Genomic DNA, 18370 nt, shown 5'->3' with positions numbered 1-18370 from the left:
AGTTTCATTTGCAATTTAAATGGCATGTTCAAAAGCATTGGACTCAATGGGTGTGTCTACATGTATATTTACATTGGCTTAAATTTACTGCGCATTAAACAGGAATAGGCTGGCATCTACATATGCAGGCATTAAAGTTATTCCCAAGTCAGTCCACTCACACAGTGTTACTGTACAGTAAGGAATCTACATGCATGTTACTGTGCAGTAACTAATTGAGCATAAATTTGACACCTGCATGATGCAAGTATCAAATTTACATTCAAGTCAATGTAAGTCACCATATTTACTGAGCGGTAATTTTGGTTACTGAACAGTAAATGTGCACGTGTAAACGTGCCCAATATTACTTCTTTGTCTTTTCAGACATAAAACCAATACATTAAGTAGGAGTGTGTTTGTATGAAATGCTTGTAACCCCCTTGTTGTTTGCTAATTATTCTTGTTCTTTTATTTACAACATTTGGTAGTGTTAACTTAAGTCTTCCAGGAGGAATGTAACCTGGGCAGTTTTTAGTCATCTGAGTATTTGATTTTGTGTTACGTTGAAGATGATGCAATTGGCATAAAAAGAAAGATTCAGGTGTTATTCAGTCTATGCCTTTTTGCCCTTCTGTTGTGGTTGTGTTTTAATAGTATAATCCGGCATTGATTTTTTTTTTTTTTTTTTTTTTTCCCATCATCATAAATTGTGTGTCATGGATCAGAGACTACTATAGAATGAAAGTGATGGTGAGGAGCCTGGACTTGGGACTTGAATGATTAGTTAGTTGGTTATGATGAAGAATGTCCTTACCTCATTTAAAGCTCAAACACTCCTCAGTGGTGTGCTCTTTTACTTTAGTAAATAGTTTTTATTCAATGATAAGGTTCAGTGTTAGCTGATATTTTTTTTCTGCATTTCTTAATCAGTATTCTCTTTTAAATCTAGCTACTTAATTCTTGACAGTGTTTACATTTTATGTAACAACTATATTCTTATTCAGTACATTTAAATAACTTTGTTTCCTGTACCTTCACTGTCAGAGTTGGTAAGTCATACCTTCATTCAGTGGTGGTAATTGCTATTTTAAAGTATTCACTAGCAGCATTTACATTTACTCTAATTTGAATGAGAAACAACCACCTGGTGGATTCAGCCCTGTAAAGAGTGAAAAGTAGTCACATAACTATAAATGAAGCTGCTTTCGGATGCACTGACCACCTTCCTAGAACTTAAGAGTTTAGTAAATACAGGCCTGATAACAGTTCACAGCACCACCTATTCTCCTTTTGTAAATATCCAATAACATTTAATTCCATTCACTGGCCAAACTCTTCTCTTTAATAACCAGCACTTTTACCCTCACCCTGTAGGCTTCTAGATTAGTTTTACAATTTAGTAAGCCTGAAAAGGACCTTGGTATCCCCACAACTTCCTTTAACTTTTTTAAGTTGCCTTCATTCACTGATTGAAAATAGAGCCTAGTGGTTCTGTAGGTTTACCTCTATATAAAAATAAACCTTGAAATGCATTTTATAGTCATGAAAGTATGTCAGTGACATCATTCACAAACCAGGGAAATCCTGGCTTTTTTTATATCCTGTAATATAAAGCTAGTAGTGTAAGTAGGAATGGACAAGCAGGGCACCAGCTGTGGGTGCCAGTTTAGAGGGGGCATCAATGATGGCACTAGGGAGGCTTCACGGTGACAGCAGCAGTCTATGCCATGGTGTTAGTAAAGCCGTGGGGGGGGGAAGCTATGCCATGGGAGCAGCAACCTGCACTGGAGCATGGTAAGACTCCTTCCTTCAACGCTGCTGACTAGCATTTTTGCCCAAAGTGTCAGAATTCCTAATTATGCCTCTATATAAGCAGCTGAACTCATTGTGAGGGCTTATCTTGATATCATAAGTTGCATATAACTTCACTAGCATATAAAGGAGGTGTGAATGTCTCTCTGAGGCCTGGGAACCGGGTTGGTATAGAAGTGTCTGCAGAGAAGCTGGTGTGTTTTGTACTGTCAAATGAACCACAGCAGTCACAAGAGAGGTTGGTAAAAGTATTTTGTGTGTGTGTGCGCGCGCGCACAAAATAAGCCTTAACATCCAAGCTTTAAGAGAGAGCTTAAACTGAGGTTTGTGCTGGTGGCACTTTGGCTACCATAACAGCCACACCTTAGGTTTAACGTTTGGACTATTTTGGACTATTTAAATCGGGAATGAAACAATGAATCTAAGCCAAAGAGAGAGTGTCCTACTTCAGTCTTGGACTTTGGGGACCCATATTCTATTACTACTTTCGAGGAGTTAAGATATTGAAAAGATGAGTTAACATTGCGTTTGTCACCATCTCTTTTAAACATGAATATTACCATATTTTCTCGCATAAAACACACACTTTTTTTTCCCTAAGAATCAGCTTCCCAACATGTTTTAAGCAGGGAAGCTGTTCTCTTTGGAAAAGAATCACCCCTAGAAACACTGTACATGCCATGTAGCTGCCAGGATGGCTGCTGCTTGTATCTGCCCAGCAAACTGAAGGGATAGAGTCTTGTGTTAACCGTCTTACAGCTATATCTATTGGCTGAAGAATGTAGTTTGTGCCTGAAGCAACAGGTGAGCTGTTGGTAATATCTTGATGAGGCTTGTGGTGCAGAAACAGCACTTTATTTACAGGAACTTGTTTAAAGAACTACTTACAGTAAGAAGTAAGTCTTGCTACTGCCTTTTGCCTAACCTTGTGTGACATAGACTGTCCAGGAAATGTGGCATCACAGGTTACAGTCTGCTTCAACAGAAAGTTCCTGATGCCCAACTTCTTGGACACTCTGGGCCCACTTGCTATCACACAATCGACTGTGACTGGAAGAATCTACGTTCTGCCTTCCAAAAAACAGGATGTTTGTATTATTTGGTGTGGGGGGGTGTTGTATGAAAGAAAATATGGTATGTTAGCTAAAGGTATCGAAATGAGAGATGTGCCTGACTTAGTTCATACGCCGAGTATCTGCAAGTTCTAACAGAGGTGCTGGCTTTTTCCTTTTTTGTGGCCTGGCAGGGTGAAGACCTAGTATAATTTTCTTTCACTGAATTGTGAATCCTGTTTAATCTTCAAACTGGCGATGTCAAGGGTGCCGAGTCCTCCTCCTCCGGCAGAAATGTCGAGTGGACCTGTAGCAGAGAGCTGGTGTTACACTCAGGTACATTCACAGTATGCTCAGATGTTCGCAAGGTACTAAGATCAGACCACACAGTAAGTTTGATAAAAATCTGTTCAGAGATTTTTCCGAACTGGATTTAGTTACAAGCATTATGTTGTTCCATTAATAAGAATGCTGTTCTTTTCTTGTGGCTGTCTGTGGAGGCAAACAAGCTGAGTCAGGTCATTCAGCAAAGTGGAGATTGTATATGTGTAGACACACTTTCTATCCTGGTAACTTTCTGAAGCAGATTGAGAAGTTGGCATAGAACAGTTTGGACTACTAGCTGTCACAGTGTTAGATTAATTTGGTGCTTGGGTAATCTTTTTGCACTTGAAAGATGAAGTCAGGTGACTTGATGCAGCCTTCTATCAATGGCTGTGCAGTCATGGGTGTGGACAGAACAATTGTCTTAGTGCTTTTCATGGGTTAGTACCATAGTGACATGTTTATTTTAATTCTTGCCCTTAAGCTTCCCATTGTGCAGTCGTGTTCCTAAATTGCTTCTTTGTTTTGTATTTTCAGATTAAGGTGGTGAAATTTTCCTATATGTGGACCATAAATAACTTCAGCTTCTGCCGGGAGGAAATGGGTGAGGTCATCAAAAGTTCAACCTTTTCATCAGGAGCTAATGATAAACTGAAATGGTAAGAAACCTAGTAGAAGATAGTCACACTATATACTATATGCCTACTTTGTTAGAGAAGTTACTGTTTTATGGCATTGAGATGTCAAGTGTGTATATATATCACAGTGGGTTTCCTGCTTCCTTAACATACACATAAGGAAGAGAAGCTATGCCCTACTATGCTATTTGGATACAAAAAACATAGGAATGCAGGATCTGTCTCTCTAGTTCATGGTATTTCTTGCTAATGGAGGCCATCAGTAAGTATGTTGCCATGTCAGAAGTTCAAATTAATTTGCTTGTAGTCACATTCCTGTCCCTGGATTTGTATTCCAATATGTGCCCATATTGGAAAAGTAATGAAAAAACAATTGTGATGTATTGTTCTGGTCTTTTGTACCTTTCCACTTCTACAGTCAGTATAGCAGAACTTGTTTGCTATAAACTCTTAATGGAAGAGCATTTTAGACTTTACACAATTGTATGAGCTGCTAGAATCTTTTCCTGACATCTCATTAACATGTTTGTTTCTACAGGTGTTTGCGTGTCAACCCTAAAGGCTTGGATGAAGAAAGTAAAGATTATCTGTCCCTCTATCTTTTGTTGGTCAGTTGTCCAAAGAGTGAGGTTCGAGCAAAGTTCAAGTTTTCCATCCTGAATGCTAAAGGAGAGGAAACAAAAGCAATGGGTATATGTAGCCATTTATTGTTGTCTTTAATATTTGCTCATGCTAGCAGCCCTGTCATGTGTTTGAAACCTTATGCATCTTTTTCAGAGAGCCAGCGAGCATATAGATTTGTACAAGGCAAGGACTGGGGATTCAAGAAATTCATTAGAAGGGACTTTCTTTTGGATGAGGCCAACGGACTTCTTCCAGATGACAAACTCACTCTCTTCTGTGAGGTAAGTCTTTATTCAGCTAAAATCATAGCAGTTCTGTTGACTGACCTGTATAGTCATTTGTGGTCTTTAGGGAGTGAGAATGGAGACTTTTGTGAGGAATATTTACTGTGTATGTATTTCTGTACGTTTGATTATTTTGCTTATAAGGATTGCATTTGAACTGAAGCCTTGGAAGGGGTTGAGAGTATACATGCAGTTCTGCTTCTGCTAATTATATTGAAATTGAAAACTGTAGGTCAGTCCTGTTACGACTTGTTCTGGAATAACATGGTAATGTATACTTCTGAAGAGGACAGTAGTGATGACCCACGTAAATGATAGTTAAGCACTGAACATCTCTTGGTCCTGAAGGGAGTAAAACTTCACTCCACATGCAAAGCGGCCTGCTATTTCAAAACCTATGCCTGTAGCATTGAACATGTAATCTTTTGCTCTTTTGCTGTTGACTTGGCTTGTGAAAAATGGTTTTGAAGATAGTTATGGAGACCCACTTCTAGAAGTATGTATTGAGTGATCTTTTCTGAAGTAGCCAGTGGGTGCATCTGTATGTTTATTAATGTGCAGTGGTTACTGCACATTTAATTTAGTACTTATATAACCAAGTACTAAATAAATGCTGAGTAACCAGAGTTAATGCACAGTAGTGCCAGTGAACATCTTTTTAGTGACGCTACTGTGCAGTTAGCATCTTGTGTAGACACGTTGTTTTACTTTTGCTCCAAAAATTTTTGGAATGAATTTGAATTGGTGTAGTGACCTAAATGGGAGCACAGTTTATAAGTGTGCACAGGTGAGACCTTTTGAAAATTCTACTAATATATTTTTAGAATCAATACCACGTTAACAGAAGAGTGGAATTTTCTGAAGTGCACTAGTAAAATTTCAGTGGAACTTGTGCCTGGTTGCTTTTGAAAATCCCAGCCTTAGTGTTGTGCATCCAGGAGTCTTGCCTAAAATTACACATTCCTGCTACATGTTGGTGAAATTTGGAAAAGGGAGTTTCCTTTAGTTTATAAAGGATACACACAAGTGTGCCATCCTCCCTAGGAAGAAGGTGGGGTGGGATCTTTCAGTACATTCAGTACCCGTAGTTTCTTCTCGTTATTCTGAATGGTATCTTGCCTCCAAGCATTAAAAGACATGCAGGTGCACTGGAGCCATAGACCAAAACTTCCAGACCAGAATGCCAAAGGATAGTTTTCTAAAATTAGTCTTCTGTATTAAGCCTGAGTTGAGTCATCCAGGTCAGAAAATGTAGATCTTAAGTGTAGTGATTAGTCTTTCTCTGGCCATGCATACTATATCCCCATCCTTCTTTTTTACTACAAAATAGTACTTGTCATAGCTGTGCATTTTGCTAGGAAATAGAGCTAGACACTTTTTCTGTTTTAACTCCTGCCATATTTTTCATGAGGGTAAACCTTAACTTCTTCCATATTAGCCTCCTGAACCAAAAGAGAGATGGTTGTATTGCCTACTTTCTTTTCTAAATAGGCTCTATTTTTTATATGATTAGATACTTTCTTCAGACGATTTATTTAATTATTGACTCATTAGTTGAGTGTTCTGGTTGGGACCCTTATTTTAACATTTATGGCAATTTGATTTATGGTTGAAATGTCTTGGATGAGGCTTGTGGAACTTGAGCAGAATTTGCTTCTTTCCTTGAATTGGTAAGGTGAATGTTAAGCAGATCTCATTTGTTTGCACCTGTGAGGTCTGAGAACTAGAAAAGAGCTCCCAGAAGGAGGTTGCCTTCATTGCAATTCTTCAGAATTCCACAGAGATCCAGTTTCCATCTGCCCATTCTTTCCAAAATCAGTTCCAGATGCTTCAGAGGGGTCTGTCCCCATCCCTCCACTCCCTCCCGGGTAAAGAAAAAAAATTGCTCTTGGCCTTTCATGGCATTTCTCCTCTCCTTTGTTCTGTTCCAATGTCTGTTGTTACTGGGTCGCGCAGGAGGGGACATCTTTAGTTTTATACGCTGCTGATGTTGGAGGGGAAGGGATTGCAGTTTGCAAGCTTGAAGTTGTTGAGAAGGAACTTTTGCTGACTTTTGCTGATGCTTTAAGTTTCTTACCATATAAACAGGTGTGCCATATGCTCCTGTAACACTTTCCTGCTGGCCACAGGTGCTGAGTGCTAGTGCTTGCATCTGTGATTTCCTTCTGCAAGAGTGTTTCCTATGCAGAAGCTCTCTAAGGACTGAACAGCACTTGGAGTTGAGAGACTGTTGCGTGGGGGGTGTCTGTTGTGTGGTTTTTGCAGTTTTGTATAGACCAGAAGATTGCTGAGTGAATGTCCCTCTTCAGCACCTCGTTATTGTTTTGTTAGCTTTTTAAAAATGTCCCCAGACTTTTTTCGTGTCCAGCTCTGAACCTTAATATTACTTAATTGAGAATGCCTTGAGGAGGAGGCTAGTGACCCTTGTCAAGCATTTTTTGTCATCTCATTTTGTTTATCAGTCTGGAGTTTCGTAGAGGGCTGTTTGCAAGCGTAGTTTTACTGTCAGTCTCTTGACTGCCTTTGCTGTTAAATCACACTGTATTAGTAAAATTGTGAAATACAGAGAATTGATTCCTCAACCTAGAGGGAGTGGAGACTTTAGTCTTTTTTTGATATGTTCTTTGAATGTGTACCACTTTAACTCCTCTATCTTTCTTGATCAGTCTCTTGTTTCCCTGCTAAATCTATGGTAATGGCTCCCTGCTGAACAAGATAATCTTTGTTCCCCAACCAAGACTATTAAAAATACCTTTAATAAATCTGTGGCTAATTTGTCATCTGAAAACAGTCTTCCTTTGAGCCTGCTAGGCTATAAATGTAGCACTAAAAATCCCCAGAATGATCTTTAATATATTTAGACATTTTTACCTTATAACTGATGTTCTTCAATCCTGATTATAAGAATCCTTTATAAATTTAAGTGCATCTGAAGAATCGTGTTTGTCTTGTGCAAAATCAGATTATTTGATCTTCAGGATCCAGTGCTGGACTCAGTCCTTGAATTTCTCTTATCATTGAACTCCTCAGTTCTCTCTCTCTTTTGGTTTTAAGTTAGTTTTCTGGAAATCCTTAATTTAACTGGTAAAGGGAGGTAGAGATGCTTGTCTGGCCTCAATTTCTTGAAAAAATTTAGAAATCTGGGGAAGGCTTTTACAAATCCTGTAGTCAGTTAAAGATCCTGTTGCCAATTCATCCTTACTTTTCTCATAAAGCATTGATGCATTGGGTAGGAATTGTTGATGGATTTTTTTAATGAGTTGTACCCTCCTAACAAAAATCCTAGGATTATTTTAAATTTCATTTTGCAATTCAAGTTTTTGCTTGTGCCACCTTATTGTCTTGTCCCTTAAATTAAGGTAGTAGAGGGAGAGTAGTTTAATCTGTGCGGCAGTGGTTCTCATCTGAGATGTCACAAGACTTTCAGGAGTGCCAGAACACCAGCACCACTACCATAACTGGGTGAAACTGCCCCCTACATGCTTCATATGGAGCCTGACTGGCAAGCAGCTGCAGTGTAGGGGTGGGTGCTTCCACCTACATTATGTTTATTTGATAAACCAAAGTGTTGCTAATTCAGAAAAGTTATGGAGGGTGCCTGGAGTCTGTAAAAGTTGAGAACCACTGCTCTATAGTCTGTTCAGTTTTTGCCCAATCTCAGTCTGCCAAAAAGGACGTTTTTTTTTTGTTGTTGTTGTTCCATATCTTTCAATACAGACAAGATATTGGATAAATGCCACCAACTCACTTCAGATAAGCTATTCAGTAGCTATTACATGCTAACAACTTTTGGTCTCTGCATAATTTGACCTAGATCAGTGGTTCTCAACCTTTTTAATTACAAGGTACCCAAGTCTTCTAGTCCTTTAACCATTTCACATGTACTGGAAGTATTGACTTTGCCAACATATCATTATCAGGTTACCCAAGGAAGAAACACCTTATTGTCTTTAGCATTCATCCATATAAAAGAAAAATATGGGCATTTGAACTCTTCAAGAGATTGAAACACTGCAGCTGAACCAGAGGCAGCAATGGTGGAAAAATTCTCTGGGCAACTCTCTGGGCTTCACAGATTGTCTTGTCCTCTTTACTCTGTTTGCACTCTGTTATAGAAGCTTTCAGTGCATATGTGATGTTCCTGTATATTACTGTCTCTGGCTCCTTTGCAGCACTGTCTGTGGAGGATCATTTGTGTGCAGTCGACTCCAAAATGCTGCTCCAAGGGAAAGACCTAGGCCAGGTGTGGTGTGTGGAAGGGGTGCCCATTTTTCCAGGAAGGTGGGCTCTAATAAAAAATTTGTCTAATTGAATGAAGATGCCTTTACATCTAGGCCTAACAGAAAGACCATGTTTAAGAGTGGATGGCTGTTTTAAAGTGACCATATGTCCTACTTATGCTGAAGCTATGTTTAGGAGATGTGGTTTTTATCAGCATTTCACCTCACTTGTCCTAAAAAATAAATCTGCTGTAGAGAATTTAACACTGTTTCTTTTTAGGTGAGTGTGGTACAGGACTCTGTCAATATCTCCGGCCAGAACACCATGAACATGGTGAAGGTACCTGAATGCCGCTTGGCAGATGAGTTGGGAGGACTCTGGGAGAATTCTCGCTTCACAGACTGCTGTCTGTGTGTTGCAGGCCAGGAGTTCCAGGCTCACAAAGCCATATTGGCAGGTCGGTATTGACTTGTACAGGTTTTAGCAGGATAGAAGGCAGCAGCATCATGGCAGGTGGAGTGTCTGCTAATTTTTGCCTTACTTCTCCTTTTGGAAAGTGGTTCCAGAAAACAGCAGCAAAATGACCCCCAAAATCCTTTCAACTGCGCTTCTGCAGAGAATTTTTTTTCCCCAAAAAGACATCATCATGCTGAAGGATGGGATTGCATTCCCAGTAAATTGAATTGCCTGCTTCCTCAAGTTGAAAATGGTGCGTAGAGTTTTTTGTGACTAGCACTATTATAATATACCCCCAGTGCATTTGCAAATGGTGGTTTCCAGTTTTTTTCTGAAACATTCTTCTAAACTTAATGCCATGAAATACATTTGACAGCAGGCGATTGCTACTGCTCTTCATTTTTGTTCGAAAGGCCCCAGGAAGGCCTGGCAAATTTTGATGTTACATTGACACTGGATTGTCAACTGTAATTTTATCTAAGTTTGATACTGTTTAGCGTTGTGACTGCTGCTGTTGTGGAATTTTTTCCTTTCTAAACACCATTGCAGTCAGTGAGGAAAGGTGTTGGAAATACAGCTTCCCTTGGAGGAGGAGGGTTATTGCTATTGTTTTAATTCTCTCTCTCATTTTTTTTCCCTGTCACCTATAGCACGTTCTCCAGTTTTCAGCGCAATGTTTGAACATGAGATGGAAGAGAGTAAAAAGGTAATGTCTAATGGGAAAATTCATTTTCCCTGCTGGATGGATACATCTCAAGTCACGTCTCAATATCATTATTTAGCTTTATTTATTAGGTAGTGTCCATGCATTATGTCATCTTTTAACTCTTTCTTTTCCTCAGTAGATCCAGGTCTCTGCTTCATTTGTGAATTTTGTTACTTTGGGGGAGAAGAATACAGAGGGGCCTTAAGGAACTCATTAAATATTAAATCATATTTAGAATTTTTCCTACTCCCTCAAACAGTTTTGTGGGTGGTATGTGTTGTAGAAGATTTCTGTCTATATAGCTAATTTCTGTCTATATAGCTAATTTCTGAAGTTTGAAAGAACTGTGGTAGAAAGATGTCCTCCTGTAGCCGTCTGTCAGGCTCTAAATAAGCTTTATTGTTTCTGATGCAGAATCGGGTTGAAATCAATGATGTGGAACCTGAAGTTTTTAAGGAAATGATGTGCTTTATTTACACGGGGAAGGCACCAAACCTCGACAAAATGGCTGACGATTTGCTAGCAGCTGCGGACAAGGTACAGTTGGGATTTATGTCCGTTCAGAGAACCAGCAATGACGTATGTCTTCTTTTACATAAAGATCCTTGGAGATTCTGGCCCTGAGATTTTTCACAGTGATCCTTCAGTTGTATAGAGGCCTGGCTGGGTGAGATTAAATGGATATTTGTGCACACATGCTTGCGTACCCTTATTCCTTGCTGAAAAATAAACCCAGGCAGTTCTGTTGAATTGCATCTGTTTTAACTGAGCATGGTTACATGTAGTGTGGGTATCAAGACAGAAATACAAAAGGAATTAAACATGCCAATGTTCCTACCCTAAATTAAGATGAAGTAAAAGGTGACTGAGCACCTTCTTGTTTTCTTAAATTCCTGATTGTTCTGATAAATACATGTCCCACATCCTTATTCATGATAGTTTAGTTTATTAAAACTTATTTAATCTCTGTTCACTACATTCTTATATGCAGATTGGGTGCGAGGTAGGGGGCAAATGTCAGATGAACTGGAAATATCTTCTAGTGGGGAGGTTATTGAATCTCAAAAGTGAAAGTTTGTTTTGTTAATCAGGGATTATAGTCATGATCTCTCGTTTTCTATCTGGCTGGCTGGCTTGCCTAACCCTGCCACGATTTTACAGGACCCCTGTAGGGGAGGTGTTGGGGGATGTTTTGACTGGAAGACTGGTGGTAATCTTTGTGGCAGGAGCTGTGCTGTGGCCTTGCCTGCCAGCCTCTGCCCACTTCCCTTTACAGCACCAAGGACAGAAGAGAGTGCATTGCTGGCATATGAGCTGTGTTAACCAGTGGAAATTCTTAATCTTTAACAAGAATTTTAATTTCATTTTTCTTTTAAAAGTGAACTTAGCACTGGTGAAAGGTGCCAGTTGGACAGCACTGGAGACTAAAGTCCTCTATTTATCCACCAAACAGGTTCAGCACGGGTAGCAGCAGTGCAAGATTCTCCACACTGCCCTGCCAATGTGCCTCAACTCTGACCTGGAGGGACCACCTCTAGGGGTGAGAGCGTAGTTCAGTCTCCATGCTTCTTCAGTCCTTGGATTCTCTTGTGGTGTGAGCTAGGATGGTGGATTTTAAGGTGTGGATGCTTGTAACCTTGTTCCACACAAACCACCATAGCCATCAGATAGTAACCACTTCCAGTCATTTTTGACCCGAGCTTAATTAAAACTGGCGACATAGAGGTAAACTGCTCTATATGCCACTATTAGGGCCATATAACCAACATTTAAATGGGGAATGACATTAACAGATTCTTGGACACAGTACAACCATTGCCACATATTATATTCAGTATTTAAAGAGAATTGATTGAAAGCTCAATATATCATCTTTAACTGAGACAAGTGTAAATAAGAAGCAGCAGTACATTAAGGGTAGAGTCAGCTTTAACTTTGAATTTCTTGGCTTTTAATGTATTTCTTTTCCTTTTAAACTCATTGTGTCTTTTAAAAGCAGAAACAAAAATCTTTCATGAAAGCATATAAAACATCTGATACTTACCCAAGAGACTGAAACATCTTCGCCTGAGCTCTTCCAGTCTCTTGGGTAAAATATGTAATTAGACCAAAAACAAAACAAAGCACGTCTTCTAACCCCAGGAGACACTATTCCAGTCTCTTGGGTAAGGATGCTATTAGGCAGCTTTTTTTTTTTTTTCAAAACTAATTAAGAAAGGGGGGGGAAAAAAACTTAGTACCTGAGAGACCAGAATGGCTACTTTTGTCCAACTATGTAATTAGAAGCTGGAGTTATTTGTAGTGAAAATCCAATTGAAAGTATATTTGTGGAGAGGAATATTTAGTATATGTATGAAATAATGTTAAGCTTTATTTTCCACGTTTTATGCTCCTAATGGACAGATCTGTTTGCAAAATATTTTTCTTATCTGCTCCCTCATTTGATTTTTTTTTTTTTTTTAATTATAGCAATAGATTACATTAGTAAATTCTGTTCCTCCTTCCTCTCCTACCACCTTCCCCTCTCCTACCACTTTCCCACTGCAGAATTACTAACCCTAACCACCCCACCCCCCAGTAATAGAGCTCAGTTAAACAGGATTTAAATACTCCCTCAGATTCTTTGTGGGAGATGAAAGGAGAAATTGTCCTGGCTATGAGAGCTACCTAAAAATGTAGTTTACAGTATGAAACCGTTGATTTAACTTTAACTGTCATAGAATAAGCATCCCTACCAGATTATAAACAAAAAGTGTTTAGTCCTAGTATTTATTATACGGTGAGCATCCAAGTGCTCTTTCCAGCCATGAAAATGGGAGCAACCAGCACACAACAGTTACTGTAAGTAAACAGAGCAGTCCTTACGAGTCCAGGATTAGTTTGAGCATGGCCTCATATATTGAAGATCTTGCGTTAATATATCCTCTCATCCTAGAGGGTTCTAAAAAGATTTATAAATTACACATGTGGATTACTTTATCCACCATGGAAATGGTGTTACCTCTCAGTTGAAAAGCAGCAGCTCTAACAAGTTGAAGTAAAAGTAGTCAATATCTTAAGACAGAAAGGAAAGAGACCTTAAAGCCCTGTTTAAGATTTAGTGAAGTTTATGTAGTCTAAACTTAACTACACACATGAAAATGTGGTTTGGTCACTGGGACTGGTGTCCTGGTTTTTGTTAAAAGTACCTTGGGATCTATAGTTGATTATAGATTTTGCTTTTTGTTTTATTCAAAAAGTTGCTAATTCCAGGTTCATAACACACAAACTTAAGATGTCCAAAAGTGACTACTGATACTATCTGAATCAAGGTGTGGGGGTTCTTTTGTTTGTTTTCAGTCTCCCTCTAAACTGTTCAGAGGCTGGATCTGGAAATTGGATTATTTTAAGGTATTTTACATTTGGCACCCAGGATCAGTGGTCATTTTTGAAAATCTTGATAATAATAGCAATATATTGTTTCAATACTGATTTTAAGGCATCAGAAAGAAATATATGAGACTTCTTGCTTTTGGTATAGTTTTTCAGTTTTTCGTCAGATTACTGACCAGACTTAACTCTCTCTGTGTCTGTAAATTTGATACAATCGATTCATAAATTGGTTAGAAACACTTCGATGGGAAGGCAAAGTTAAGTGTAGCCCTGTTCTCAAGGCTTTGCAGACACGCTGTGACATTCTGTTTTCACTTGTATAACCACCAGAAATTGGACTTTTATTTACTTTATGCTTGTGCGATGTTAATATTTTACCTGCAAACCATTAATAGCAAAGAAATTGAGGGAAAGCTACCAAAGCATTACTGGAACATATGGAATGTTCTCTGTAATATTCATATGTCCATTAAATAAGGAGCAGACTATAGGCAGTAATGGAGTGCAATGGGACCATGTTTCAGAAGTATGTGGTATCATAATTGAGATAAGTAGGTGTTAAAGATGACCTGGAGTTCCTATTTTAAACTATGACCATGGTACCAGTAGATCTGTAACAAGAGAAAATTAGGATAAGAGTTATGGTGGGTATGATGCCTGTCTGGTTCTCTGTTCGGGGTAAGCACGTGATGATTCTTGCTTGCTGGTCAGAAGTCTCTTCTGAGCACAGCTTAGATGTGTTTAACGGTGAAGAGGTCTTTGCAGCATGGTAGTGTAGTCTTTTACTGAAGAGAGAAGCAGCATAAATAGAGCTTCAGTGCAGATCTGGTTAGAATTCATCAATGCAAACATAATTTGGTTTATATTTTGCAGTACGCGCTGGAACGTTTGAAGGTGATGTGTGAGGATGCACTGTGCAGTAATCTGTCTGTGGAAAATGCAGCTGAGATTCTCATCCTAGCTGATCTGCACAGTGCTGATCAACTAAAAACTCAAGCAGTGGACTTCATTAACTAGTGAGTTTACTACAGTTCCATTTTGTGAGGGGAGAGGGATGAAACAGCTGGAAGAGGTTGGTTTTATGAACTGTGGAGTTTACTTTAAGCCTCTCATAAGCAATAAACCCAGGGGTATGGTGATGATATATATATATATATATATATATATATATATATATATATATATATATATATATATATATTTTTTTTTTTTTTTTTTAACTTTTAGGCTGATAGAGTTTGTTTGGCATCCGAGAAAATACCATTATTATAAGGATTAATCAGTGAGGTTCTTTGCACCAATTTAGTGGATGTGGGAAGCAGAAACTTTATGAGCTACTGAGTGATCCCCAGGCTTTTCCTTTGTTGATGAGAACTTTCAGAAGATAAGATACGTCTTTTAAAAGTCAGGGAGGTTTTTCATATTTGTAAATACTAATATAGCAGGTGCTTTTCTAAAGTGAGAATTGCTAGCTGTCAAATGTATTTTTTTTCCAGCAGTGTGATGTGTTGTGGACTAATCTATTTGTGCATGGCAGGTAAGGGGAAACATGTATTGTGTAATTTCCCTGGCCTAGATTCATGTACACTTGTGGATCAGTCTTATGCTGAAGGACTGTACGTACTGAAAGGCAGATCATAAGGGTTAAAATCTATGGGCACAGCAAAAGATGGATAATGCACATCCAAACCCCAAAAGATCTTGAAAATGGAAACTGAAAATGAGAACTTCTTTGGGCATGTGGAAAGAATTTGTTTTCTAACTTTTTTTTTTTTACCTTCCCAGGTCAATAATTGTGTGTGTTGTTCTGTTTCCTCATAGTCATGCTTCTGATGTCATGGAGACCTCAGGCTGGAAGTCGATGGTGGTATCGCACCCTCATTTGGTGGCTGAGGCATATCGCTCTTTGGCCTCTGCACAGTGTCCTTTCCTGGGACCTCCACGTAAGCGGCTGAAGCAATCCTAAGACCCTGTCCATCACACAACCCCATGTTTTTCTGGAAGCGGCAGCAGCTGTTGCTGCTCTGACCTTGACCACCAGGTAGACAGCGAAATCTGTGGAGCTTTTACTCTGTTGTTGGGGGAAAGACTGCTTCGTGACACCCAGACTTTTAAAAACAGCACCAAGTAACTTGGGGGAAGGGGGGAGGGTGGGCCTGGGGCTCGGGGGCTGTTCAACCTAACGAATCCCTGTCGCTGCATCGTCTGTGTGTTCCCTTCGACTTGGCTGAGTCAACCACAGGGTTCGGTTTAGGCACCGGCCCAGTCAGAATATCCCAGTGGTGGTACTGGGGGAAAAATAACGTCTCTGCGTCTGACAGCACAGAACAAATCGTCAGATGCCTGGAGCAAAAGAGGACATTTTAGTTTCTGGAGAGAGTTGGGGTCAAAACAATTTCCAGTAAGGTTCTGGAAAGAAAATGTGTGATGGGAGCTCCAGTAGTATTTATATCAAAAGAGAGAATTTAAGTCCTTCCAGCTGTGCTAAAAACTGGACATTTGTGTAACTCCTTATTGCCATCCAGCAACAAGAAGATCAGTTTCTTTGTTAGTAGCACTTGTATGTTAATTGCAAAAAAAAAAAGAGAAAAAAAAGAAGAGGAAATCTTTTACAAAATGACATGTTGAAGTGAAAATGGACAGTAAAAAGCTGCGTGCTTTGGAGGGTGTGAATAGACTGAAGGCAGCCTTTGCAAGTCTACACTGACTTTGAAGGACTAGAGAATCCTTGACCTGGAGCGTGCTGTCTGGCGAGAACAATGGTTACCTGTTTTTAGATATTGTGGGAAATGTTTTTGGCATTTTTCCCTGCTTTATTTCCCTCCCTCATCCCCCTTTTTTTAAACAAGGAGAAATTTTATTGTTCATGAACACTGCGTCAAAGGTCCCTGTCCTGAGTTGCTAAATGATTCTTACCAACTGTTTGTACCTGACTTGCTGACTGTGTAGGAGCCAGTCCTGTTCCTTTCTATTAGTCACTCTTCTTACAGGGAAGAAGTTCCAAAATAGCTGGTAATTTTTTTTCTTTTTGAAAATATAAATAATTACTATTTTGTACTGTGTGGTATCTTTTTGTCTTTCTTATTCCATTTTCAAGACCTCTCCCAGTTGAGAACCAGCTCCCAAAGGGTTCAGCTTCAATTGACTGCCGGGTACTGATAGTGACATGCTGTTCCTGGAATCCAAATGGGATTTATTAAGGGTTGTTGTGCACAGAGCTGCATTACCAAATTACATTTTATTCCTCATAGCAGATACTACTGAAACAACAGAGAACATTTGTTTTAATAATGGCTGCATGAAGTTGATCAATAGTCTTACCTGTCCATGTATTTATATGAGAAAGGAATGCAGTAGTTCAAGCCATCTGTTTTACTACAGCAGTGTTCAAAGCTAGATATCCAGGTGGTGAAGAGACAGGTCATCTCTCCATGCTGTAACTAGATCCATATATTCAGGGAGGCTGGACTTTTCCAGGGCAGTTACAAATTGGTCTGACCTCAAGATGGCTGGACATTTCATGTACTAGAGACAACAGCCCTGCTTTGGTTTGGGAAATAGATTAGTTTGTTTCTAATTTCGGATTCTTTCATAGTTGTGTTTCACAGCGTTTGTGCCTTTTATGAAAGAGATCTTCCAATCGCATGCACATATGTAGGGGGTCTACCAAACTTGAGCTGGCTGCCAGCTAATTTTGTGGGCCGACTGTAGAGCTGGCAGCCGTTTTCATGGACTAAGTGCAGTACACTCTCCTCTCTTTCCCCTTGCCCTGCCCTGCCCCGCCATTGAGGCCCGGTAGTGCCACCTCTTACCGCTGATTGGCTGCAAGGGCTATCCATCATGCATCCCTGCCCCTTGCTGCTGATTGGAGAGGTTTGGGGCCATATGCCAGACAGCCCTCACAGCCAATCAGCAGCAAAGGGTGGCAGCCATCTTGCCAAGCCATCTTCCCCGTTCCCCAGCTGGCTGTGCAGTCAGGCTTCAGCAGCCACAAGGACTGCTGGCTCTCCAGAGGGAGCCAGCATTTTATTTTTTGGTAAGTTTTTTTTTTTCAGGGAGCCCACCAAAAGTGAAGACCTTGCCCAAAATTGCATTTTTCACAAAAATTACATTGCTATTTCAGTAGTTCCCTACTCATATTTTTAAGGCCTTGGCAGATGTTACATTTACCAGTTAATCATGCCTTAAGTAGTAACCCAGCCACTTGTTCATGCAGTTAGTATCAGGAAATAGGCTATAAAAATCATCACACAATATTGTAGTAATTTTGTGTTCTGTTCTCATGACACCTTAAGTTGAATGTGTGGCTGGTACATTGCTGAGGCTGGGAGCCCTGATCACTTGAGTGGCACTGATCATGTCACGGGAGTGCTGATCAGTGGACCAAGATTCCCAGTCCCAGGCACACGTTGGGCAAGCCTACACATGGTTTTGAGTAGGTACTACTACTTCGGTATGTGAAACATTTAGCATTTGCTGTTACCTTTTTAAAAAGCACAATTGTCACCACCAAGCTGTAACTATTCAGACTTCAAAAGCTTTGTTGCTAGATAATTACAGAAGTTGTTTATGTGACATTAAGCCCTCTAATTATTTCAGAGAATCTTCATTGTTTACTGAAAGGTTAAAACCACCTGATCAAGGTTTCATCCCTGTTGTGTGAGGATGAGCAATTCTTTTGGGAGTCTCTTTAGCCCAGCCTTTCCCCAGGAAGCAGACAGACCTACAAGAAGGTTTAATGGGTCTTGACGTCACCTGTCCTTTACCTTCTTTGGGGAGTTACTTACTGGAAAGCAATACGGATTTGGCATTCTCCTTCCCAGAGGAATGGAGATACACCTGCAGAAAAATTAATCTATCCTGGGACTTAGACGGCCCTGTAGAAAAGACATGTATCCA

General features: G+C 39.7%; 1 protein-coding gene across 4 annotated transcripts in view; it reads left to right on the top strand.

Annotated features, from left to right (window-relative positions):
* The window catches only part of SPOP (speckle type BTB/POZ protein), a 51645-nt gene extending 35117 nt beyond the window's left edge, over positions 1-16528 (top strand). For all 4 annotated transcript variants that reach the window (XM_006276690.4, XM_014603638.3, XM_019482620.2 and 1 more), the window contains 9 exons: positions 3041-3182; positions 3708-3829; positions 4347-4498; positions 4586-4713; positions 9217-9394; positions 10044-10099; positions 10514-10636; positions 14345-14487; positions 15293-16528. In XM_006276690.4, coding sequence (XP_006276752.1) covers positions 3105-3182; positions 3708-3829; positions 4347-4498; positions 4586-4713; positions 9217-9394; positions 10044-10099; positions 10514-10636; positions 14345-14487; positions 15293-15437 — 1125 coding nt within the window. In that variant the 5' untranslated portion in view covers positions 3041-3104 and the 3' untranslated portion in view covers positions 15438-16528. The remainder of the gene's footprint in view (positions 1-3040; positions 3183-3707; positions 3830-4346; positions 4499-4585; positions 4714-9216; positions 9395-10043; positions 10100-10513; positions 10637-14344; positions 14488-15292) is intronic.
* Positions 16529-18370: the final 1842 nt, after the last annotated feature.

This window comes from Alligator mississippiensis, chromosome 4 (assembly GCF_030867095.1).
Source record: "Alligator mississippiensis isolate rAllMis1 chromosome 4, rAllMis1, whole genome shotgun sequence".
Taxonomy (NCBI): Eukaryota; Metazoa; Chordata; order Crocodylia; family Alligatoridae; genus Alligator; species Alligator mississippiensis.
Note: the sequence above shows the minus strand (reverse complement) of the source record. Positions and strands in the feature narration are given on the sequence as shown.